We start from the raw sequence: 27,792 nt of genomic DNA on the forward strand, positions 1-27,792 counted from the left end.
TGATTTCTCTCCCGACATGGCGGAGGCCTGGTTGTTTTTTCCGGACTGTAGTATTACCATCCATTGGATGCGCTCACTTCTTTAGGTAGCCGAGTTGGGTCACCAACGTGATGCTTATACCAATGTTACATGCACTGAGCTTGGTTGTGATAACGCATAAGAGGGCCTTCTTTACACCTTTATGTGGTGAGAAGCTTTAGCTTCCAATTCAGAGAGTAGAGAGAGAGACGAGAATGAGAATGAAGAAGTCGACACAATATTGGGTCCCAAATATCCACTGAAGACGACACCCCCCCGCCCCCCCCCCCCCCCCCCCCCTTCTTCCCCGCTAGTAGGCTGTTGTAGGAGTATTTGCTTATATTATTCTTTGGGTGGAGAATGCTGTACAATGCTTGAGTAAACAAGGGATATGAATGCCCAACGCAAGAACGAGGAAGACCGTACGTTGTCGATTGAGTATCCAGAAATCCAAGGCTCTGCTAAAGACTCTTCGGGCCACTGATGCAAGTCCAGATAGCTGTAGGACTGCACATATGCTGGTTGCATGTTGAAGAGGTCCTTCCTGAATAGCTTGGAGTTGATTTGGATGACTATCTGCTTCTGCACTTTGCTTAATACCTGAATAAATGATTGATATATGTCTCTATGCTGCTGGTCGGCCAGTAGCAGAATGGACATTATTAGCATTAAATGCTACATAAACTTTTTGCGCATGGAAAAAAGGCAAATAAATGCTGCTCGACTGCTGTAATACAGCTGACTGCCTGTTGAGCATATTGTATGGTGGCCGACTGATGCTCAGTAGCCTTCCAAGATGGCCGACTGCTGGTAGGGCAGAGTGAGGCAGCCGACTGGCTGCCTAGGCCCCTCCAAGGTCTAGCTGAAGCCCGTGGATGATCCTATTGATTTCTACATGCTTGCAAATGCCTGACCTGATGCTAAGGCGGACTTCTACATGCACTAACTGGTGAATTCTCCAAGTGGGTTAAAAGGATTGACACTTAATTGACCTAGAGACTGACCTACGTAGCTCGTGCCTGAGTGTCCCTGGATGGAGGGCTCCCAATGGGATCACGGCGTACGACAAATATTCCTATAAAAAAGGTGCTACTTGTGTACAAATGTTGCACTGATGATCATGCTAGTGTGTCACTGTGTACTCGAGTGTAGGGTGCACGTGACATTCTTCTTGTCCAAGATTGAGATAAATCAGCATTAAATGCTATGTTTTCACACGTGTGGGTTTGCGGGCTGTTGATGTGGCATGTCCACATGTTGCTGACTGTTATATGACCTATAAATGTGGGTTTGCGGGCTGTTGATGTGGCATGTCCACATGTTGCTGACTGTTATATGACCTATAAATGCTCTAGTATTGTTGCCAAATGTGGGATTAGATGTGAATGTCCACATGTGTGCACGTGACAAATGGTGAATCTGCTTTATTGTTGAATGTGTAGAAGATTGACTGTCTGGCTGTAAATAGCCTGTAGATGACGACTTGGAGACGTTCTCCTTGCTACATTTCTAGAAACGTTGCTGGCTGCACTGGATCGATACCTCTATCTTGCATTTGGCTATGCACAAGCCTCACCAACTTATAGAAATCTCATATGAACGACCCAAGGGCTATAGTGATCTATATATAGGAGTATAGGGCTGTCCCAAACAGACCGACATGTGTAGCCCTGGCCGACCAGCAAAAAGAGGACAAAATAACCATTTAATGATGCATTTTCTCACATGTGGCCCCTCAAATCTGGGCGCCTAGGGCCGGCTGCTCTTGTGGGTCCCCAATGACATAGAGGGTCACAGCTGAAAATAGCCCTTGACCAAGCGTCTGACAGAGCCACCAGCCATGGGCTGGCCTTTGGCTAGCCCATGAGCATACCACCTTGACCTAAAAACTGTTACATGCTTCTAATGCAAGACCTAGTGTTAAGGATAGACCTCTACATGCTTTATCTGATGAATGGTTCAGAGGACTGACTCCAGATTGACCTCTATGGCTCGGAGACTGACCTACGTAGTTCGTGCCTGACTATCCCTGGACTGAGGGCTCACAATGGGGGCATGGCGTGTGACAGATATTCCTATAAAAAGGTATTATTCTGTAAAAATGTTTGTAGTGATGATCATGCCAGTGTGTCACTGAGTACCCCAGTGCAGGGTGCACGTGACAACTCTGTTTCCCTACGTAAGAGTCACAAGCATCAAGTAATCTAATACATCCCGTCCAAGGGAGTATAGTGCCAACTTGCCATAGATAAGACCATGGGTACCTATATATATATTCTTTGAGTAAAGAGTACTCCAATGTCTTGCCATGGTGGTGAGACTTCTAAGTCCCCATAATACCAATATCAAAATTATGCCCCAAATAAATGGACGAGACTAAATAAGTCTTCATAATCCTTAGATGATCCAATATACTATATATCTCCATCATGAGATACTATATAGAGGCCATAATAACTAGGCTTTTAAATTCTTAATGCTTTCGTGAAACACATACAAGAAAACATACCACTTTCTCCTTGCAAAGATATCGAAGGGTGAGTCCTGAAAATTCTTATACACAACAAATTCAACAAACTTGAAAAACTCAAAATATACTTAGCTTTTTATGTTTGTTGGAGTCCAATTTTTTCCTTGTACTTTTGTACGAATAGGTCCTCTTGTTGAAGGTAAATATTCTGAGATCCAAATCTAGACTTTCTCCCATGACTAGTTCTTTCTCATGAGCAAATAGTTGTATGGGTCTCAAACCGGGTTTTTGCATAATTTGCACCAGTAATTGTCTTGCGAGAATTTTTTTCCCAAATAACCATTGAAATCTTCCAAAATCTGGTTCATTCTTGGCTAGTGGACTGGTAGGCCTTTGGGTAAACCACACTAATAGACTTCTGAATTCCCTGGTCAGGACTGTTTTCCTCAGTTTGAAGGAAAGGTGAGCTCTAGTACCAATGTAACTACTCCGGGGGTTCACATACGACTGATGAATGCTGATGAAAATACTGATGAATGCCTGTAAATCCCATAAGTGACATGAACTCTCCACTTTGTGGTTGTCAATGTTGCACTTGTGACCTGATGCTTGGATCCCTCTTTCTCACATGTTGCCAAGTGGCTTCAAATCACTATCTATCATTGACTTCCTTGTGTGCTTAAAGGAGACGGAAGTCTTGTTTTTATTCATATTAACCAGCAGATTTGTAAGACAGAAAGACATCACCATATATTCTACCAAGCCAAATGATGTGCGAAAAGAAGTCTTATGCTTATCTTCTATACTGGCATGAACTTGGTGATAGTCATTCTTCAAATCTATGCTGCCAAACCTTGTTGAACCTCCGACGTTGTCCAAGGTGTCATGAATTTTTGGTGTGGGAAATCGATTTTTGATGGTGATCTTATTAATAGCCCTACAATCCACAAATCTTGTATGAACCATCCTTTTGGACAAGGAGTAATGGAGAGAAATATGGTGAAGAGCTTGGACGTGCTAGTCCTTTCTCTAAAAGGTCGTAATCTTCTCTTGTTGGCTTATATCAACACAGTATGCTGGCTGCTTAGGAGGAGGATCGTCAGGCCTATTCAGGTGGTAATTCACCTGGAAGCGCCTTCACAAAGCAATCCTTATACGTATTTGGGAAATTTCAACCTAGCTTAAGTAAAAGAATCCACAGGTACATTTTCATGGTCAACATTATCACAAAGTGATTTTTTCATTGCTTTATTTATCTGGATGTGGCTTACAACTGGGATAGTATCCCCTGATGTGCCAGCTTCAATTAGATGCTCATGGTCTTTTTTGTAGTTAGCATATAGATACAAAGAGAAATACCCAAGATTGTGGGGTTATGGGGTAAACTTTGAGCAAGAAAGTGGAGCAATGCTTAATTATTGTGGCATGATTCAAATCATCCTAAATATTGGATTTAGGAGATTCCAAATTTTTATATTAGATGTGAAGTGGTTCAAGGATATGTATAGAGGTGCTCAAGCAACCGTGAAAAGGAATCCAAATGGATTTATGGTGATGGATTCTACAAAATTTGGCAAACAAAGAGGGACACTGCATAAAAGTGGTTTTCTTCTTTTTAGACCCCTTGTGAGGGTCGAGGCGTGCATGCTATGGCACACCAAGTAATACATCACCTCCTTGTAGCAGAACAATCAAATAGTTCTCATGGTCCAGATAACCGTGTGTTTTTGATCACAGAGGTAACTTTCATTCCTTTGCCCTCAAAGGCTGAGCATGCATGTATCTCTGTTGCCACATCAGCTACTTTCCGAGGAACTGGATGTCGATGAAGCGCCCCTTCTCACCGACGAGGGTGGCTTATAGGAGATCTCGGATGTGATCTTGGGCTTGTCTGCTGTGGATGAACTTGCAGACTAAGGTCGTGGCTTCTAAAGAGTCCACTGAACTGGAGGAGGAAGAGGTCGGGTGCTGAGAGAAGATAGTGTACGGCGGCCTTGGTTGGGCTGTATGGAGCGGCTGCCATGGTGTCATCCAGTAAGGGACAGACCAGAAGCTGCTGACCAACTTCCGAAAGAAGAGCCTAAAGTTAAACAAGGAGCAGTCCAGAATGGAAGGAGAAACAGGTGGCCGGAAGACAAAAGACGGGGGAAGAAACCGGCTAACAGAAAAAGGGGGGGAAGATTTGGTGGAAGGGGGGAGGGACCCTGCAAGTGGGAAGACAAAGTGGGGGCAGATGGCGGCAAAGGGAGGGAAGGGGCGGGGGATGCGAACAGGACACGGGCAGCAGGCATCTGGGTCCCAGGAGGCAGGAGAGGGCACAGGAGACGGAAGTGTGCAGGCAGAGGGAGGGCAGGGTGGTAGCAGGGAGGAGTGCACAACGGCTGGACTGGGAGGGGGGGTGGGGATGCTGCTTGCTGCTAGCAGGAGCTCCTTCTTGACCGTACTTTGTCTGAAGGGGTTAGGCTGCAAGGCCTTTTTTCAATGTCTGTTTCGAATAAAGGCCAGGTTTCTGAACAGGAGTAACATGTTCAGGTTTTTTCATCAGAGCTTTGACAAGATAAAGCTGCAGGTAGGGACTGCTACATTGCATATGCTTTTTCTTTCCTCTTGTATTGAAAACAAATTATATGACATGCCATATAAGCATGACAAAGGCTTTCTGTAGCTTGAATCTTGATGTATTAGACTCTTTAGATGCTTGCATGCCAGCAATGCCATTGTTATGCTATTATTGCTCGGACAAGCTTTTTGTTCTTACTTGAATTGTTTTTTGCAGTCAGCATGATCATGTTTTCCTCCTTTGAGCACACAGTAGACTTTGTTTATCAACGTATTCTTCAAAGGCAAAAGACTGATTGCTCCAAGGGACTGCAATTAGGTGTTACTTGTATTGCTGGCTATATGGCTGGTACAATTGGCAGTGTAGTTTCAAATCCTGCAGACAATGTTGTGACATCTCTTTACAACAATAGGGCCCAGTCATTATTTCAGGTTTAAACTCAACTTTTCTTTTGTGTAAGGTTTTTTCTGGTATTTGTATATTGTTGAAATGATTTATTGCCACATGCACTCTCTGGGCAAGCATTTCTGTTGTGTTGCTTGCAAAAGTTCAGGAAATCTAGAAGTTCTCCTCAGTTTACTTCTTTGCACATGCATTGATCTGCTGTTACTGGTGAAAGGCTAAAATTGTTTAAAATTGTTTACAGTTTTAGAACACAAAATTTCCAAGATTACAAAAGGGTTGTTTGTACATTCTTGTTCTTTGGTCGTGATTTTTTTTCTGGTAGTATCCGTTTAATGCAAGTGTGAAGCGAAAAAGGTGCTGCCTTAGTCCATGCAGCGATACTCTATTTGCTGGTCTTTTAACAGGCTATAAGGAGCATTGGTTTCCCTGGACTTTTCACCAGAAGCTTACCTGTACGTATCATGTTGGTGGGTCCACTGGTGACAATGCAGTGGTTTGCATACGATTCAATCAAGGTTCTCATTGGCTTGTAAGTGCATTGTGTGGAATAATAGACGAAAATTCAATCGTCTTCGTGTTTCGTATTTTTGTGGCCTAAATGTTCTAGCTGTTGTCTTTTAATTTTGAATACAGGCCTACAAGTGGTGGTGTGGAACATCACATGTCCAGTGCTGTGAAGGTTGGCATTGGACGTGTTGGAGACGGAGACACATCTAGTGCTGTGGAGACTGCTATTACATGATCATTTTTTTTTGGAATGTGAAGCAACTTTTATACCAATGTCTGCTTATTCAGTGGCTCAGGAGGCTGTTAATATTGGGACCTTATGGGTTCATTGCTCGTGCTTACATGATGAGCTCTGTTGAGCTGTTTGGGGGCAGAAGGGAACACGGCTTACATGGTCCTAGGAACACAGCTCATCTGGGCAGTATTATGTTTTAGCTAAATCAAGTTCTGTTCAATGAAACAACGATCTTCAAGAAAACTGTATATGCCTTCTCTTTGCACAATCTATACGTTAGAAGGTGAGAAAGAAGCCGTGCTATTTTGCTTGCTTACACCCTTGACCATGCTACCTACTACTACCCCGATTCGAGTGCAGTATAACCAAACGAAGAATGAACACAATGACTGGCATTGGACCGAGTGGTGGAAAACATAAATTTTTGGTCCTTTCCCTCTTGCGGGTGGCCGAGCGCCAATCTTTTTTCTCTCTGGCTACACCATGCACACTAGGCAACAGGTGGGGAAGTCTTTCTCCCTTCTCTTCTTGTGCTGGGTGCACCCTGCGCACTGGGCAAAAAGCAGGGAAGCCTTTCTCTTCTCACTTCTTGCTGGTGGCCAAGCGTTCAAGTCTCTCATGGAAGCCCCTCTCTTCTCACTCCTTGCTGGCAGCCAAGGGTGACAGGCGTGGAGGCCCCTCTCTTCTCACTCCTTCCTGTGGCCGGCCAAGGGCGACACGCATGGAGGCCCCTCTCTTCTCACTCGCCCGATCTGCAGCAGAGAGGTCCGTTCTCTCTGGGTGCTGGGCGACAAGCGTGGAAGCCCCTCTCTTCTCACTCGCCCAATCTGTGGCAGGCGACGTCCAAACGTTCAAGTCTTCGCGCGGCCAAATGTTCAAGTCTCTCTCCTCCCTCTTCTCTTCTTGCTCTGGATGTTGGGTGACAGGCGTGGAAACCCCTCTCTTCTTGTTGGCGGCCAAGGGCTGGCCTCTTCTCTCTCAGGGTGCTGGGCAACAAGCGTGGAAGCTCACTTGCCTGATCTGCACTGCAGGCAACACCCACAAATGTTCATGTCTGGTGGCAGCCAAATGTTCAAGTCTCTCTCTCCCTCCTCTTCTTGCTCTGGATGCTGGGCAGAGGCGCCTCTCTTTGCTTCTTGCCGGCGTCCAGGGGCTACAGGTGTGGAGGCCTCTCTCATCTCGCTCGCCCGACCTGCAATAGGCGAGGCCCGTTTCTTTCTCTGGGTGCTGCATGGAAGCCTCTCTCTCTGCACGCAGGGCAGCACTGAGAGTGTGCTCTCTCTCCACGCAGGCGACAGCGATCTCGTGCTTCTCCATGCAGGTGACAGTGATCTTGGTCTTCTCTCTCTCTCCACGCAGGCGACAGCGATCTCGTGCTTCTCCATGCAGGTGACAGTGATCTTGGTCTTCTCTCTCTCTCCACGCAGGCGACAGCGATCTTGGGCTTCTCTCTCCAGGCAGGTGACAGTGACCAGCAGGGAAAACGCAGGGGGCAAGGGGGGGTACAGGGGAGCCGGAGTATGCTTCTACTAAATAAAATAAAATAAAATAATAATACTTAAGAGAGGGGAACCAAAGGGGGCCGCCGGGGGGGGGGGGGGGGGGGGGGGGCGGGCAGGTGTTGGTATTTTTGAAAGAGGGGGCGTTGTGTGCACAGGGGCCACAGGCATGTGGTCGGAGTGTGTGCACATGTAATGTGCGTGCACACGCGTATATGCGAGTGCGAGGGGCATGTGCGTGCATGTGTACGTGCGACGTGCGAGGTGTATGTGTGTGTGAAAATGCGCGTACATGTGCGTTATCACGTGTGAGGTGCATATGAAAATGTGGAAATGTGTGCACATGCGTGTGATTGTAGATGCACATGCGAGCGGTTACAAGTGTATGGGGTGCACGAGCAGGTGTGCGCATGCGTGTGGAAATGTGAAGGTGGGGTGCATGTGCAAGTGTGAACGTGAAGGGGTGGGTGCACATGCATACTAAAAGGTGGGTGCAAATTTTGGTACACGCACACGTGCGTGTAGATGTGGTATGAAAATGTGCAGGCACAAGGTGTGTGCAGGTGCATATGCGGGTTTAGCGGCTGCTGCTGCTTTTGTGGCTTGGCTCTTTAGTTGCTTGCTTTGAATTTGAAGCATGGGATTTCTACTTTTTAGTAGCCTTGGATGTTTCTTTGGCTATTGCTCTCGTCTTGGCTTCATGCGGGTTTAGGGGCTGCTGCAGTTTTTGTGGCTTGCGTGTTTTGCGAGGTGTATGTGCGTGTGAAAATGCGTGTACATGTGCGTTATCACGTGTGAGGTGCATGTGAAAATGTGGAAATGTGTGCGCACATGCGTGTGATTGTAGATGCACATGCGAGCGGTTACAAGTGTACGGGGTGCACGAGCAGGTGTGCGCATGCGTGTGGAAATGTGAAGGTGGGGTGCACGTGCAAGTGTGAACGTGAAGGGGTGGGTGCACATGCATACTAAAAGGTAGGTGCAAATTTTGGTACACGCACATGTGCGTGTAGATGTGGTATGAAAATGTGCAAGTGAATGTGCAGGCACAAGGTGTGTGCAGGTGCATATGCGGGTTTAGGGGCTGCTGCAGCTTTTGTGGCTTGTGTCTATGGCTCTTTAGTTGCTTGCTTTGAATTCGAAGCATGGGATTTCTACTTTTTAGTAGCCTTGGATGTTTCTTTGGCTATTGCTCTCGTCTTGGCTTCATGCGGGTTTAGGGGCTGCTGCAGTTTTTGTGGCTTGCGTGTTTGGCTCTTTAGTTGCTTGCTTTGAATTTGGCTCTTTAGTTGCTTGCTTGGATGTTTCTTTGGCTATTGCTCTCGTCTTGGCTTCATGCGGGTTTAGGGGCTGCTGCAGTTTTTGTGGCTTGCGTGTTTGGCTCTTTAGTTGCTTGCTTTGAATTTGAAGCATGGGATTTCTACTTTTTAGTAGCCTTGGATGTTTCTTTGGCTATTGCTCTCATCTTGGCTTCGAGCCTTGTGATTGCATTGAGGGGGGTGCGTTAATGTGGATTGTGTGAATGAGTTCTCCTTGCATGCTAATAAGTTAAGGCTTGTTCAAGTGTTAGTAGACGTTTCTATAAACAGGGGGCGATTGTCAGTGTGTTGGGACAATCCTTGTAGGCATGGTCGAATCCGCACTTATAGCATGTGCCTCCGTATGAGATGTGGGCCTTTGCATCAGAAACATAGAGAGGTGTAGTCTATGGGTGAAGCTTGTTTAGGACATCCACAGGGATCGTATTCTTACTGCTTAGATAGGTCTTGTTGGTCATAAGACTTATATACCTCTCTTGTTTGTGTTTTCCGTTTTTGCGGCTAGGGTCACGGAGTACTATTGTACTGGTGCGGTTCTTGGAGAAACTGGTTGGGGTGGTAGTACTAGAGGTGGGTATGGCAATTGTTGGGGCAATCTATACATACCTCATGGTAAAGGGTTTTGATATGTGGGCAGTGGAGCTTGTGTAAGAAGGTGGTTGTGTGAGACCCAATGTTTCACGGTACGGGATCTCTTGCCCAATGGGTTGGGTTGTGCGATTTCCAATGGCACTTGTCCTCTGTCAGCTTGGCTTTGATTATGTAGGCTCACTGCGACTAAGGACACGTTCTATGAATCCTCACGTGGATCCCTTTATGATGAGGTAGTCTCGGACATTGGCTCTTCATCCTTCCCCAGGTTTTGTTTCTCCTTCAAATGGAGAACTAGAATTGGTTTCCGTGGGTAAAGGTGTTTCTATAACGGGCTCCTATGGAGAGTGAGACTCTTGCTTGTGTTGTGTGCACTATTGGATGTATAGTGGAACACTTGTTCTTGGTGGTACGACAAAAGAGATTTGTCCCCTTTGCTGTAAAACTACTATTGTTGGGCTATGTTGGTCTTGGTCAGCTTGGGATAAATCCAGTGGTGCATATATCCTATCAACTACCTTTTTGTTGTAATAATTCTTCTATGTGTTATGATCCTTGGTGCTAGGCTTCATTATGGCTGAGTCTGCCCTGTATCTCCGGAGCTCTGCGAGAAACTCAGTACACAGACCTTTGTATGAATGTATGCTCTGTGTGTGCGTGGGGCATATATTGATACCAAGTTCTACACCCACTATTGGGCACTGATGACGTTAGTGGGATGTCATAGTATCTAGTCCATACTATGCATGATGGAGTTGATGGTTTATTGACTTGTGGATGACTACCATGAGGTTATAAATTGCACTTTCTTATACAGTGAATTTGGGCATGTTTTTGGATTCATCTAGGTATATATGTATATAAATCCAGCTCAGGATCGATACTAAATGTTTGAAACATTGTGGTATCTGACATCTATTTAAAGAGTGAGTTGGTGATTTGGAGTTCACAGGACCGTGACGGCTCCTATTTTTCTAAGTGTTACTATTTTTCTAGGTGTTCCAAGGACTATGACGGCTTCTATTTTTCTAGGTGTTCCACTGTTCCTCCACTCACACATGTATTAAAGAGAATGTGGGGGAGAGAGAGAGCTTGAGTTCCTTGTAAGTAAACAAACACACACACACACACACACACACACACAAAAGAGAGTGTAAGACACGAGAGATGGATGGCTGAATTTTCTTCTAGCTTCTTCTTTTCTCTACAACCATAGATAAGAGTACATACATAAAGGAAAAGTACATTACAAAGCTTGTCATCCATATCAACCATAATCTCACCAATCATGCTAGAGGTGTAAGTGCGGAAGCTATCACCTAAGCAGGTCATCAATGTCTGCCGTAGTACTAGTTGAGCTCTAGATCTCAACATGTGTCTCGTTGGCTCATTTCTTTCCAAATCTCCTTGCTTGAGGTGGATCCGAAGGAGTCTAGCCTTTTTAACCTTAAGAGTAGAGCACTCTATTGACTATTGGTCATTTGCTAGAAGGCTTGGTGGGTTTGGGGAGGTGTGGTTTGATGCCTTGCAGTTGATTATATTTTCGTAGCAATCAATTAGTCCAGATCAAGTTTGCATCAAAAGCTCTTGGGTGCTTCTAGATTAGGTCTGAGAATGGTTTCAAACAAGTTTTTTTTTTCTGGTTTATTACTGTTGCTAGGCTCACTGTGTTGAGATGTTAAGATCAACACGAGCTGACACTCATGACGCATGACCGTTTCACAATTACACACCATTGACGTGTTGTTTGGTAGCTGACATGAGGGATCTTCACCAGTGATTCCACAGTTGGACTACACCTACTTAGTCCTATGGCATACTTATCTTGCTAGCTCACCTATTTAGTGTGTTCACATTGTGGACTGCTTGTATATGGCAATCTAGTACTTTTGTTAGGTTTTTGCTTTTCTTTTGTAGCCTTCTTTTGGGAGCAAGAAGAAGAACATTTTAGCCTTTCATCTTTTTGTGTGTTATCCATTGTTGTGAGAGTGTGTGTGCTTGTAAGAGTTCAAGCTCTCTCTCCTCCCCTAATCTTTTCATGGAATTAGAGCTTGGTTCAAGCTAAGGAGCTGAGCAACAAGCCAAGGAAGCTACAAAGGTAAGAAAGCGATATATGGATAAGAGCATCTGCATCTCTTGCCCTTATTGTTTAGGTACAACATTCCCTGGGTAGCTCTAGGAGCTACATATCTCCAATTAAGAAGCTGTCTTCAGAGACATGGAGGTGCATGTGGTGTACTACAGTTTCGTGGCTAGTTTCATGTTTCGGGCACATTTCAGCCTCCGTTCGATCACTGTGCAAGGTGTTTTCAAGCACTTTTGGTAAGTTTTGGATTGGAATCGTTTTTGTCCAAACTTTGGTTATTGCAGTGCAGCAATGCATTTTGAGTGTCCAGATAGAGATTGCATATGTATTGTTGATTGTGGATGTATGTACATGTACTCTGGTCACGTGTATTGTGGCATATATGTTGTGTAGAAGTATCGCTCTACAGGAGCTACATCCCTCATTTCTGTGTTGCATGTTGCATATAGAAATTGTATGTTTGTAGATTTTTTGTTGTAAGCAAAGATGTTTGACAACATTAACCAAATTGTCAGAGAGAAGTTTGACAAGAACAATTTCCATTGGTGGACGTTCAAAACGACCAATTTCCTAATGGGAAAAGGATTTTGGGACTATGTTGAAGTAGACAATGAGGAGCCTTAGGAATTGCTTGAGTAGAATGCAATTCTAGTAGAGATAAAGGCGTTCAAAGATTGAAACCAAGGTGCAGGGAAAGTCATGTATTGGCTTTCAGTCAGTGTAATAAATACTATGATAGGGCATATACAAGATGCTAACACTCTAGTACTTGCATGGAAAAACTTGGTGAAGATGTTCTAGACAAACACAAAGGCAAGGAAGTTGTAGCTAAAAAGGAACTGCATACAATGAAAAAGAAGAACACGTCTATCAATGAGTATGCATTAAAGATCAAGGGAATTGTTAAATCCTTTAGATCTATTAATGTCTTAGTGGAGACGATGACTTAGTGAGTGTTTGTGTGAACGAGCTTGGCAAATAATACAAGCCATTCAAGGCCTCTATTGCTGTAAGAGAGAATGTTTCGAACTTTCGAAATTTGGTGTTTATGTCAATCATAGAGGAGAAGTCTTTGGATGAAGACTCTTCGTCCCAAAGCAAGAACATTTCAGAACTGGCCTTTTACTTAAATTTAGGTAGAGGTAGGGAGGCCAAGGTGATGGCCATTTTGGAAACTAGAATTATGGACATCAACAGTCCAATGATTCGCAATAGTAATAAACACACATAGGTGGAAGTAGCCAATCTCAAGGCAAGGGGATCTAGAGAGGTCGAGGCAATCGACAAAGATAGCAATCAGGATCAAGTTTAAAGGATTGCTTTTACTGTGGCAAACCAGGTCTATTGGGCAGATAATTGAGCAGGGTTTATAGGTACCCTTTAACCGTGAGGGTTGCTATGTTAATGACTTCAAAAACAAATGTCGTTTGGTTATAAAGGGAAAGAGTGGGCATAATGTTTACTTTGGAAGTAAGCATGTCTAAGGTGAAAGTTATGTTTACACAAGGTACATGTTTTGTGGTCGATATAGCTATCTGACACAAATGTATTGGTAATGTGAATGAGCAGTGATTGAAGTATATGCAGAATTCATAAATTATTACAAGCTTACCAAAGTTTAAGGTGGATGGAATGCATAAAGTATGTGAAGCATATTAGTTTGGAAAGCAAACAAAGAATGCATTTCCACATGATAAGAACGTGAGTAAGAGAGCACTTAATGTGGTGCACTTAGATATATAGTATAGGGGCCAAGAAAGGCGGCATCAATGGGAGGATGCCGTTTTTACATATCTTTCATTGATGACCACACAAGGAAGGTGTGGATATATTTCATGAAAGAGAAAAGTTAAGTGTTTACTTACTTTCAGAATTTTATAATGTTGGTTGAAAATCAAACATGTTTGCAGGTTAAGTGCCTAAGGTTAGATGGAGGGGGAGATTACTTCTCCAATGAATTCAGTGAGTACTTGAAAAAGCATGAAATTCAGAGGTGATTCACATATACAGGTACACTCTCCAGCAAAATGGTGTTACTAAGAAGAAGAATAGGCACATTACAAATGTTTCTTGTGCATTGATGGTTGAGAAGAGCTTGTCTCATAATTTTGGGTCGAAGCAGTTACGACTATAGTTTATATTATGAACAAGACCCCGCAGTGGCAGTGCATGGTGTGACTCCAGAGGAGAAGTATATTGGCAGAAAACTAGATTTGTCACACTTGAAAGTGTTTGGATGCATTGCAATGTACACATTCTTGATGAGCTATGTAGTAAGTTGGATCCAAAGGCTATAAAATGTGTGTTCATTTGTTACTTCTTTGAGCAATGTGATATATATATTACAACCCTATCACACGTGAGATGAGGGTGGCCAAGGATGTTGTCTTTGATGAGATGAGTAGTTGGTATGATGTTTTAAAAGACTCGATTGGGGTTGATGCACAGGAGCACATGGTTGCATAGAATACAGCTTAGCAATCATTGTCATTGATTGGACCAAGAGAGTCCTCCAACTGTGGGTCTATTGATATAACATGGAGTGGCAGGCTCCATTAGAATACTAGTCTTACAGGTTTATCAAGTGCATCACATAAAGGTAAAGATAAGGTTGATGAGTCTCTAGGTATGCCTGACATTTTAGCAGGGCATTCATATGTTGATGAAGAGTCTAGTGGCTTAGAGAAGAGCCTTGATGGGGAGTTTGGGATTTTAGTTACTATCAGGATACGTGGTGCAAGGAAGGCTAAGGTAGTCACAACAAGGACACCAAGGACAGATCCAAGACCAATAGGTCGAAAAGGGTAAAAACCCTCTTTAAAGATTGATGTATGATGGTTATGTAGCTCACCATTATGCATGCATGGCAAAGGTTGTGTAGTAAGAGGTTGAACCCACATGTTTTGAGGATGCTGTTGGGTATGTATATTGAGAGAAAGTCATGGATGAAGAAATGGTTGCATTGGATGCAAATAGTATATAGGAATTGGTACCTTTGTCTGAGGGTAAAAAGGTTATTGAATGTAAGTGGTTCTATAAAATGAAGCACAACTCAGATGGAAGTATCAGCAGGTACAAGGCGAGATTGGTTCGCCAAAGGTTATGCTCAGATCTATGGCATTGATTATGAGCAGACATTTAACCCCGTTGCCAAGATGGCAATCGTGAGAGACGTTGCAATGGCTGTGTCAAAAGGTTGAGTTTTACATAAGATGGATGTAAAGAATGCGTTCTTGCATGGTGTTACAAGAAGAGGTATACTTGGAACAGTCACTTGGTTATGACGATTTGAGTCACCTTGATTATGTATGAAGGCTACATAAAGCCTTGTATGGCTTAAAGTAGACATTAAGAGCATGGCATGATATGATTACATGGTGTCTTATCACCATTGGCTTTCATATGGTAGATGCTGATTATTCACTCTATGTGCAAAAGAGTGATACAGGGATCACCATCTATGTGGATGACTTAGATTACTGAGAGTGACAATGAAGAGGAAGTTGAGAATGCAAGGGGTCTCCTCAAAGAGAAGTTTGACATGAAGGATTTGGGTGAGCTGAGATACTTTCTTGGCATTGAGGTCATCAAGACGCTGAGGGCATATGGCTGTCTCACAGAGATAGTATGCATTGGACATGTTGTCCAAATATGGTATGGCTGGCTGTAAGCCCATTTTTGTACCATTGAATCAGAACGACAAGTTGAGTGTAAATGCAGGTGAGATTTTGGAGAATTCCCCTGTGTACAGGAAGATAGTGGGCAGCTTAATCTACATGACGATCATTAGGCCGCCAGACATGAACTACACAGTTGGGTTGGAGAGAGCTAGTTTATGTAGGCTCTTCGGAAGCCACATTTACATAGTGTGAGGCGAACACTACGCTACATGAGGTCCACAGTGGATTATGGTCTCTTTTATGAGGCTAGTATATAGTGCAGGTGTACGAATATATTAATGCACATTGGGCTGGTACCATATTAGACAGAAGATCTACTAGCAAGTTTATGTTTTCCTTTGAGAGTGTGCTATTACATGGAGCAGCAAGAAGCAGCCACCAACGGTTGCCTTGTCGAGTATAGAGGCATAGTACAAGTGGTAACGTATGAGGTAGCTTAGTTACGTAAGCTACTTGGAGATTTGGGGTTGCATGTGGATAGGTAGATTATCACCTATTGTGACCACCTTAGTAGCATAGAGTTGGCCAGGAACCCAACAGACTAAACATATAGAAGTCCATTATCACTTCACCAAAGAGAAGGTCTTGGCAAGAGATGCTGATCTCATGTATGTTAGCACAGAGGAGCAAGTGATTGACATTTTCACCAACGCCTTAGGAGCAGAGAATCTTCATAGATTCCGTACTATGCTTGAAGTCTTGGAGATGGAGTTGAGCTTGAGGAAAATTATTGAGATATCAAGCTCAACACCAGCTGACACTCATGATGCATCTAGGTGACCGTTTCACAATTACACCACTGACTGGCGTGGTTGGTAGCTGACATAAAGGATCGCTAGTAAATCCACAGCTAGACTATACCTATGTAGTCTTGCTAAGTTATGGAATACTTATCTCGCAAGCTTACCTATTTAGCGTGTTCACATTATGGATCGCTTGTACATAGTACTCTAGTACTTATGTTGGGTTTTCCCTTATCTTTTGTAGCCTTCTTTTGGGAGCAAGAAGAAGAATATTTTAGCCTTCCATCTTTGTGTGTGTGTGTGTTATCCATTGTTGTGAGAGTGTGCGTGTGCTTGCAAGAGCTCAAGCTCTCTCTCCTTCTCTTATCTTTTCAATGTGTCTAGGTTCACATCTCTAGACTCATGTCTCAAAGCTCATGTCTAAAGACTCACATTTGTAGATTCATATCTCTAGGCTCATGTATCCAGGTTTACGCCTCTAGACTCACGTCTATAGGTTCATGTCTCATAGCTCACATCTATAGGTTCACATGTCTGGCCTCATGTCTCTTTTTTCACGTATGGAGGTTTACGTATGCAAGCTTACATTTTTTTTTGGATGAACATGGCTCATGTACTTTCGTGGTATGAAATAAGCCTAATCGGGACATGAAATTCTAGGAACTCGGCCTATAGGATTAGTGTGCACTTATTGTATATACTTATTATCGGGTAATAAGTGTACTTAATTTTTTAATAATTATGAAACACATGAATTTTTTATGAAAATTGTAGCTGGTATAAATGCACTTAATTTATCATAATTCCAAAGGACATGAATTTAATTTTAGTTGATAATAAGTGTACTTAATTTTTTAATAATTACAAAGGACATGAATTTTCCTTGAAAATTATAGTTGGTACAGATTGTATAATAAGAAAATCTTCCAAAGGGCATGGGTAGGCGCGTTCATACGGGTCTTTGTGATTGTAATAATTAATCCATAGTATATTAGGTATACTTACCTCTAGGCTCACGTCTATAGGTTTACGTGTCCAAGATCACGGCTCATGTCTGTAGGCTGACGTGTCGAGATTCACGTCTTTTGTGTGGGAATGTGGAATCACGTCTCCATCTCAAAGTTGTCTTTTGGTTTTGGTTTTTGGTGGTTTTGTGATTTTTGTAGACTTGATATGGTATGAAAAATGTTTCTAATCTTAATTAATGGTTGTGATGCAATTAATTAAGTACTTTTTTATTGTTTTTAGATGATTTTGCATGTTTCTACTCTACCAATTTAACAATGCATGAACAATTTATGGAAAAATATAAAATGCATGAACAAAAAATGATAATTTCATTCTAATTCAAGCTGATGTAGCGCAATGCTCATGTTTTCGGAGTGGATTTCACTTCTAATAACAATTGCTAAGCTAATCCTTGGATCAAAGCAATGAAATCTAAGCTTCTTAGGCTTCAATTTCATGTAAATCATCAAAAAACTAAGGTTTTGTCTTACTAAAAGTTGATAATAGAGAATGTCTTAATGTAAAATAAACTTCAAAACAAAAACAAAATCAACAAACAAACATGTCCAATGCTCCACAATTGTATATTTTTCAAGGTGTGACCTAATCAACATTGGGCAATATTGGGTGATCCCAATAGCTTGGAATGGACCGAAAAACGCAAATATGCCCTAGACTAGTCCATGGTAGCAGTGCCAAATATGTTGGAGTCAAGAGCTTATCTTAAGCTTGTGAAGCATGTGCCATTAGGTTTTGCCTTAGAGCCGCAATGTAACTTTCCATTGTGGGTGTGCTAGCTCATCCGTTCCATCCTCACTCCGTTGTCACACTAGAATGCTGCTTTCCAAAGGGGTGAAGGAAGATCTCTCAATGCCTAGATGGAGGCAAGAAGAGATGGTTCTTTGCAATGGTTCTTTCTCACAAAGGTGCAAGAAGTTGAAACAGCCATTGTAAGAAGAAAACCTACACAATCAAATGTATCTAGTACGCATCCACATCAAATAAGATTCAAAAGTATACAAGCAAGTAACATGATGATTTTCCATTGCTTATTGTAAAAAATAACTTATATACAAGTGATTAGTTTTCACACTAGGTGGGCCAAACTTAAAAATGGTCTCGTCTCTATTACTAGTCTTAAGCAACTATGTACACTAAGTCCGTAGACTTTCTCTATTTGACATTAAGCACATGGTAAGGCTGCTTTATATGTTCTAGCGTTCTTTTATTAAAAGACAAGTGCTTGTTCACGCATGGGTAAGATGGAAAAGCATCAGCGGCGGGTGGAATACATGGTAATTGGTTAGGAGGGTGGTGTCCACTTGGTTGCATAATTAATAGAGAGATGACAAGGATATAGCAACATTTGCTAGGATAAGCAATGGGATCCATGAAGTCAGTTTCCCATCTTTTAAATGTAGACTAAGCAAGGGAGACTTAGAACTCCTTGGTATGTATAGACCACCAATTGCTACCATACCCACCTCAACCTATCCCTCCAAGAAATGCACCTTAACCCACCTCTGTATTACCATCTCAACCCATCCCTTCAAGAACTGCACCAGTACAACAATACTTGATAGCCCTACCTATAGAGTTAAAAAACCAGGAATAGGAGAAGTGTTCTAGGACCCTGCACCAAGTAGAGCTTATCGATCATCAAGTGGAAGGTGTGATGCACTAAGTACTTTAAGTCCTACAACATCGGGGACAGAGTGGTACATGGTGGGAAGTGCATGACAAGAAGCCTCAATGAATCTTGGAGGGAGAGCATTATGTCTCTTATGACAATGATGAGAAGGCTCAATGAATCTCGGACATAGAGCCTCATGTCTCTTATTACCATGCCACTGAGCTCAAGGAAGTAAATCGTGAAGAATCTAAGACAATATTCATTGCCAAAGGCCTCACCCTTGGAGCAAGAAGGAGAATCGATAGCCTTGCTCAAACAGGTTTTTGCCTAGAAATACATTGACATGAAGAGCATTAAAGTGGTGAAACACACCATTCCTCTCACTGTGAAAGCACAAAACCATTAAAATACATGAATCCCAAGTATAGATAAATGGTCAAATAAGAACTAGATAAGCTCATTGATGCAGGGATTTATGTATGGGATTGAGCATATTGAGTGGTTATTGTGCTAATGATATTGTTCCCAATAAGAGCATAGAGCTTAGAGTGTGCGCTAAACTTCAAAAAGGTTAATGTCACCACAGTTCGCGATCACTATCCCAATCACTATCCCTTACCCTACACTGACAGCATGTCACCAACGTAAAAAATCTATAACTTCTTGATGACTTCTCAGGGTACAACCAAGTGCCGATCAATCCAACTGATCAATACAAGTTAACATTTTCTATGGAGTGGAAACTAATGCACATCATGTTATCCTATTCGGGTTGAACAATTTCCCACCTTCAATGCTTGATGTGTTCAACCTTCAAGGATCTCTCGTGAAAGATCTTAGAGATATTCATTGATGAGACCTTTGTGTGCATTCAAGGTGGAAGGAGCATCTTGCTCATCACATAGACTACTCTTTGCAAGATTTAGACTCTACCACATCTCATTGAACCCACTCAAATGCCAATTTTGGGTGAAAGATGGTGCCATCCTTTGGACATAATGTCTTCAAGAGTGGCATTTCCATAGATGAGAACAAGATCCTATGATCTTGGAATTACCGCCACACCCACCATTAACTACAAGGAGGTGCATAGATTTATGGGACATGTCTTTTTATAGCTAGATATTCTAGACCCTTGTACAAGCTAATTATCTTTAAATGGATATACAAATGCCAATAGGCATACAATGCACCCATCTTGAGATCCCTCGAAAGAGATCCAATTTTTCAAGTACATATTGATGTGTTACTATTCGCTACTAGATGCGTGTAACACAGTTAGGGGAGCATAACATGGGTTTAATAGCTATCAACTCAATGATGTTGAACACAATCACATAACCATAGAGAGAGAGAGTATTTAACCATGGTATATTCATGTCTCAAGTATGATTCTTCTTATGTTCTATTACTTATGAGAAGTGATTGGTGTTATTGCCTCCTCTTCTTCTTCTACTTTGGAGTAATTGATGTTATTGACTCTTCTTCACTCTCTAACTCTATGTCCTTCTTTGTCTCTAAATGTGTTTTTTAGTGCTCCAACACCTTTGTACCAATTGGGTAAAAGTAAGTGTAGGAAGTATGTTCAAACACAAAGAAAATTTTTGACTCAACTCAAAGGGTCAAGTGATGAGAGGATTGGTAGATACTGAAATTCACCAATTAAAGTGTAAAATCAAGCAAGAATTGATCACAATCACTAGGTTGAATTTTATGGGTTGATAATTAAGGATTCAGAGATGCTTGATCCTTCATTAATAGATGATCAAGTGTATTATGAGTGAGATTTGATCAAATGCAAAAAATATATGCCCACAGCCACTCACATATATAAGATGAAGCTAAGCAAGTGATGAAAAACCCTAAAGCTCAATGAGCAATTGATTAAGGTAGCTTTAAGGATTTTTTTTGAAGTTGAGTGCACAAGAGAGATATCTTGGAAGCCTAACGATAGAGATTTAGTGTGAAGGATAGAGATTTAAGAAATTTCTAGAATTTTGAGTGCACAAGGGAGATCTTGGAAGCTTTTAATGATAGAGATTTTATGGATAAATATTTGTGAAGTGAAGAATGTTGTGTGAGAGGTGAAATGTGAGGACCAAATGTGTGGAGCTCACTCAAGCTTGATGGTGGCTAAGTTAAGACCATTATATTCTCCTCCTTTTCTAACTCTCATGGGCCATTCTTGATTGTGACTATTCCATCTCTAAGCTACAGAAGGGAAAGTACAAAGGGAAAAAATCTCTACCATTGGATAGTTACAAGTATTCTCACAATCCCACTCTCCTACCTAGCACATCCTCATGCTATCTTCTCTTCTGTACAATGAGACATAGAGAGGCATGAATCCAGGCTAGTTGCCAAAGATTCAGGGTAAGGAAACCTATGCACCTCTTGCTAAATTGATCTCAATTAGGCTACCTATTTTTCTATCATATCTTCACAAATAAATTATTTAGAAAATGGATGTTATGATACATTTCTTAATTATAAATTTGAAGAGGAAAGTGTGTAGTAGTGACCCAAAGGATATGTTTAGCTTGGAAAAGAAAACTTAGTTTTCAAATAGAAGAAAAGCATGTACGGGTTTGAAGTAAACCCCGAGATCCTAGTATGGAAGGGATAGTAAAGCTTAAGGCTTTAAAAAGAGTAATGCAAATTTTAGTCTTTACTTAATTAATAGCATTTTATCTTCTTTATGCTGATGACTTGATTTTGATAGGTAATGATGGTTTTGTGGTGGCTAAAGTAAAAATGGAATTTGAAATAAAAGACATGGGATATATACACTATATACTTGGCATTAAGGCAAGAAGGACGCCTGAAGTTAATACCTTCATTTCTCACCAAAATACATGCAATCCATTGTGGAAAACTTCAAAGTGCCTAATGGAGTTTCATAAAAGTAACAAAGGAAGAACAAAGAAGATTATTGATGATGTAATTCTATGATGTAATACAATATAAGAAGGTAAGGACTCAGCCCCTAACGTCATTGATAAATTCTTCCTGAGGAGGCTTAAAGTCAACAATGAAGGAATGGTGCTATATGAGGATGCCTCACGTAAACTCTACACAATCATTGCTTCTAGGGGCTTATAGGGATCTTTTCCATTCCTTGAAGCATCCCTAGTAAAAGCAAGTGTTACCAGCCTACCATAGATCAAATAGCTTATGTTGATGAGAGGAAGGTAACAAATATACCCCAAGACTCGCTGAGGAGGTCAGAAATATAGAAAAGATCTAAGTAGGGAGAGTCACACCACCTTAGCCTACCAAAGTGAAAGGAAAATGGGAGAAAGATAAGGAAGAACCTCTTAAGAGGAAATTACTTCAAGAAGAGGCAGCCCAAAAGAGGAGCAAGAATTCCCATTCTATAGCCATAGATAGGACGCTAACTTTTGGATTCCTTCCTCATTGGACCCAATCAAAGAAGAAAGGACAGAGGCAAAATAGTACCTTCCGAAGAGACGTAGTACCTCTTGAAAGAAAAAGGGTAACCACTCCCTTCAAGACCAGAGTACTAGCTTAGGGAGTCTGGGAAACCAAGAGACCATATAGTTATGAAGAGAGAGCTATGAGACCATCAATAGTTAATGGGATACTGGTTTACCTTATGATACATACGACCAATGTGCTCCCAAAATCCTTACTAGAATCTTTATGCGGGACCATCCTTTGTACTTGTACCTCACCCAGACCTGAACCAAGATAAAAAGCCCCAATGGTTCGAGGACCAATAGTTGACCCTATAGAACTTAGAGCACGAGCTCTTATTCTTGATAAAATGGGAAGAGTGCTAGATGCCATGGTGGTCAGACCACCAAGAGGAACAAGAGATGAATCATGGCTATTTGAGGATTAGAACCTCACACATATCCAAGCTAGTGTCCAAGTTTGAAGGAGGGGATCCCTACAACCACCTAGCTGCATTTAGACAAATCTATATAGCTAAGAGGGTAACTGATCCTAGAACTAAGATCGATGCCTTTAGATTGACCTTAGAAGGTAATGCATTGTTAAGGTTTCAAATGCTAGAAGATTCACAAAAGGGGACCATGGAGGATCTCAAGCTAGCATTTACCATGGGCTGCTTCTCAAAGACTAGTGTTAAGCACACCTCAGTTACACAATTGTATCAATTCAAGAATCTCAAGAACTCAAGCAACGTATGTCTTGCTGAGGAAAAGCTAAGCCAAACCAAGCTGATATCATTGTTCTTAGAAGGATTGAGAAGTAAACAATTACATGACGCGTTATATGTCAAAAGACACAGAAGACATAGAACAATAGATGCAATAGATTTTGATGATAACTTTACAAGAATCCCTTCCATGAAAAGCAAAAGACTAGACTCTTTGGTCAAAGAAGAAACCAATGTCGAAATTCAAGACACTAGGAAAATGGAAGAGCCCAAGAGTGTTAAAGAATTGCTAAGATATTGATCAAAGGGCTAGAAGAAGTGTGGAAGGCCATTTGCATTTAGCTCCAAGATGGGAAATGGCTTGGTGTGCCATTTGTAGAAGCAACCACATGGTGAATGAATGCATAATCTTGAGAGCAAGAGGGAATCATTGGGGCAGGTATTGCAGACGATATGTAAATCATGAATTGTCTAACTATACTACCATGCACAACAAATGGCTTTAATGATAGGAGTGCCTGCATTACCTACAGTTTGACCAAATGCTACTACTCGTGTATCAATGAACCCTATGTTGGCAAGGAACCTATGTAAAACATTAGATGTTCCACCTTCGTTGTTACCACTACAACCAATGATGTTGCCTAGTAGTAGGAACCACAAGGACGAGGCTAGTAGATACGGAACACATTTCATATGAAACCCCTAGCATGTCGGAATTCTACATTGATTATCTAGACTTAAGCTTGAGAACCCCACCCAGAAGTGAATATCATTTTAGGAGGACAACCATGACCAATGATGGGGGCAGTTGACTACCTTAATGCAAATAGCATCACAAGCTATCTCCCTTGATGATAAGCCTTCTGATTCCCCTCTTGATACTGCTGAAGCCCATACTCCAAGGTAGCATACTCAGCTTCATTGCTGGTCTGCACCTGTAATTGAATACCTTCTTGAAACATTTGTTTACCATGTGGGTCAAATAAAACTATACCTCCATTGGCCATTCCTAATCTTCTCTTAAAGGCCCCATCAAAAAATAGAGTGAAAGCATCTGACAGCCCTGTTTCAGGGTCCTTCCACTTGGGCACCTTCTTCTTTGCTACTGTCTCTTCCTTCAACACTACTAGATTCTGGCTATATGTCAAAATATCAGCTAGTGTAGCCCTTGTGTTGGCCTCCACCATACAAGTAAACTAGAACTCCTGTAGTTTAATAATCAACCACTTGGACAATCTCTTAGAAGGAATGTCAGACTGTATTAGATCAGGAAGTAGGGAATAGTAGGTAAAAATAGTAAAGGGCTTTAGGAGTAGTAGGACCTAAACTTCCTCAGAGAAAACACTACATCCACCATCACTTGTTCTGCCTCATAATATGTTCTCTCCACTTGAGTCTTTGTTCTGATGACAAAATATACAGGCCTCATATAAGCGTGTTCTTTCTCCTGCTGCAAAAGTACTGCTCCCACAACATCGTCACCCATAATAGGGTTCACAAAAAAATCTTTGCTCCAGTCAAGAGGCATGACTACTGGAAAAGTGCTAAGGATCTCCTTCACCTATATAAAGGTCCCTTCCTCCTTGTCTTGCCAACTGAAAGGATGATTTTGAGATGCCTGCTATAATGGATATAAAGCTTGAGACAAAAGAAAGATGAACCAGGGAAGATATCTTACCTTGTGGGTAAAAATCAGCAAAACTGCTTCACATCTTGAGGAGCTTTCAATAAAAGAAAAGCTTTCTTCCTTTCAGGATCTGCTTCAATTCCATTCTCTGCTGAGACCACATGACCAAGTAGAGGCACTTTGGCTTGTGCCAAGTGACATTTATCAAGGTTCAGCTGACCACCTAGATCATCGTCATCACAGTGGATCCATCTGCCACTATAGATACAAAAATCATCAATGAACACTTTGATAAAGGACCTAGATAGGGCTCAAACACCAAATTCATAAACCTTTGAAAGGTTCTAGGGGCATTTGTTAGCCTAAAGGGCATAATCTTGTAAGTAAAACACACCTAGGGGGTAATAAAGGTGGTTTTCCTCTGGTCTTCTAGAGCAATTGAGAATTGAAAGTATCCTGAATATCCGTCACATACATTATATCTTTCATGTCCAGCCACACTATCCAGGATCTCATCTTGGAAAGGCATTGGGTAATGATCTCTTTTGGGGTTGTTGCATTTAGAGGTTTAAAATCAACACATACTCTCCATTTCCCATTTTTCTTTGGGGTGATCACTACTACTCGAGAAGCTCATTCAGAATTATTAACTGGATATATAAATCCTACTTTTAGCAATTTATCCACTTTTTCTCTCAACACGTGCTACTGTACAACCCACAATCTTCTCGACCTCTGTACACATGGCTTAGCCGAATCTGATGTTGCACTACAAACACTCCCCTAACCTGTGTATAAGAGGAGATGAACATGTATGTAAACTGCTGTAACATGCTTATATACTCCTTTCTCTCAGCCTTAGTTAGATCCTTAACCATCATCTTTTGTAACACTTCCTCTCCACCTGGCTGTACTTCAACTTCACACTTCAACTCCTTCCCTTGGTTTGTACATAGCTGTACAGACATACACATAAGGTCAGAATCAGGCTCCAACTTGACTTCTTCCCCATCATCCTCTGAACTAACCTCCTCTCTGCAAAGCTAGTTTCTTCATCCTCCTCTTCTGATGTCCTACTTTCTGGAATTAACTCCCTTCCTTTAGCCATGTTATATTTGACCTGTCTTCTCACTGGCTGGTCGAGACCCAAAATTAGATGTCCTCTCCACCAGTCCTTCCATGCCCTCATGGAAATTCCAAGAATCAATGGGTATGCCTCAAACTTTGCTTCCATCACATGAACATCTAATTTTGTTTCAAATCCCAAAACATTTACCTGCAGCTTCTTTACAATTCCCAAACATCTAACTTTAGCACTATTTCCCATTTTGACTTTAAATTTTGATGGGGATCCAACCTTGAGTCTTAAAGCTTCCATTGTTTGCTGGGTCATTACAAAAACTTGTGCACCACCATCAATATATACTTTAGGAATTCTGTGCTTGTTTACCTAAGTATCCATAACTAGCAAATAATCCTTATCTTCCTTCACATGCACTATATTAATCTGACCCCCCTTTCACTTTTCTGGGTCATCTTGTGTTGACCAACTTGCTCCATGTCCTTTTGAGTTTGGGGAACAACTACAACAACTGGGACCATGTTAGAATAGGACCCTTCTATTGAAGGTCCTTCCTCAAATCATACTCTTCCTCCTGGAAACCCAAATGCAAATCTTGCATGCCAATGTGTCTTCTAGACTTGGTCTTCTTCTTTCCATCTTTAGGCTGATCCTCTACTTGCTTTCCTTTCTTCCCCCTAGATGGACTTGGTTCATCCTCTACATCAGCCCCTCTAGTCCTTTTGTTGGCTAAGATGTCTGCTTCTTCATCAACTCTAATCAAATTTACTTCTTCATCAACTCCAATCAACAAATTTACTTCTCCTTGTCTAATTAGTTCCATTAACTAGCTATGCTGAACCTATGGTACGGGATGATTAGGCATCTCCTTTGTCCTCCTGAGATCCTTCCTTTCCTCCCTCCTAGAGGTGCTAGAGGATACACATCACCTCCCATTCTTCTAGGATATGGGCATTTATATGCCCCCTTTCCATACAATTAAAACAATGAACATTCATGTTTGGTCCTCCTCTTCCCCTGCCTCTCCCATAACTTCCCTATCTCCTACCCTAGGGGCATTTTTGCCTCGTTGCCCCAACATATTCAGGTTCAAATTTTCCATCTGCTAAGTCAGATGGTTAATACCCTGCATTAGCTGATCAGAAACCACTGGGACTACTGCAACTCCTTCTGCTCTTCTCTCCCCAGGCATAGCTGACCTCCCTTTACTCTAAACTTCCCTTTGTTTTTGATCCAATCTCTGTTAGCTTCCACTCTTTCTCTCTGGCTATCCTCAAAGCCCCTTCAAAGCTTCTGGGTCTCTTCAGCTCCACTTTCCCTTCAAATCTAAATGAAGGGACTGGATAAACATATCTTTCTTCAAATGAACATGTGGATGCTCTGTTCCCAGGGACGTATCCCATCTTACCCACAAGTCTTCAAAATGGTCCAAAAATCTATCAAATACATCAGACAGATTATGCTTCAACTTTTGAATTTCCAACCACAAAGTATTTGGGGATTCACCCTATTTATAGTGCTGCACCAAGGCCCCTTTGATGTCTTCATATGCTTGACCTTGACTAACTGAGCTCTCCATGTCTATAGCCATTGTTTGGTATCTCCCTTTAATAATATAGACAATAATGTCAGCTTATCCTCATCTCCATCCTTCCCAAAGGTGAATGCTGCCAATTCCATCCTTGTAAAAAATTCCTCTAGATTCTCTCCAGCATGCCCATGGAAGATCGGATATGTCATCATGGTTGCTATGTGTTCTATTGAAATATTTTAGACCTACAAACAAACTAAAAGGGTGCTTCAAAGCCCTCCTCAGTGGGGGCACCAAAACAATGATGTGTCGAGGAGACCTGCCTCTATAGTCCACCGTCTGAAACACACCACCGTGAGGAGAGAACTACCACTAGCACCACAACACCAGCAAACAACACCAAATCAAGGCACCAATATACTCAAATGACGTCCCTTGATCTCTGGCTGACACTGTTAGACACTTAAGCACACTCCAAATTCCTCAGACAGTATAATTGACTCTTCTAGATGCCCTCCTAAGTCAGCTCTAATCTCCAATGGCCCTGATCTTCCCACAGCCGACCTCATCTAACTCACAAAAAATACTCTCAGCTCTGTGATGTAGACGGATTAGATGTTGATAGTATTCCTACTTTCGAATGAAGATGCTC

The 27,792-nt window shown here is 41.9% G+C and overlaps 1 protein-coding gene across 3 annotated transcripts in view; it reads left to right on the forward strand.

The window, feature by feature from the left end:
- Positions 1-6,484, forward strand: part of LOC147610097 (mitochondrial phosphate carrier protein 1, mitochondrial-like) — a 46,714-nt gene extending 40,230 nt beyond the window's left edge. For all 3 annotated transcript variants that reach the window (XM_086786841.1, XM_086786840.1, XM_086786842.1), the window contains exons 5-7: positions 5,265-5,479; positions 5,858-5,982; positions 6,087-6,484. In XM_086786841.1, the coding sequence (XP_086642967.1) occupies positions 5,265-5,479; positions 5,858-5,982; positions 6,087-6,195 (449 nt within the window). In that variant the 3' untranslated portion in view covers positions 6,196-6,484. The remainder of the gene's footprint in view (positions 1-5,264; positions 5,480-5,857; positions 5,983-6,086) is intronic.
- The last annotated feature ends 21,308 nt before the right edge of the window (positions 6,485-27,792 follow it).

Source organism: Cibotium barometz, chromosome 50 (genome assembly GCF_041138505.1).
Source record: "Cibotium barometz isolate CiBa-2024 chromosome 50, ASM4113850v1, whole genome shotgun sequence".
NCBI lineage: Eukaryota > Viridiplantae > Streptophyta > Polypodiopsida > Cyatheales > Cibotiaceae > Cibotium > Cibotium barometz.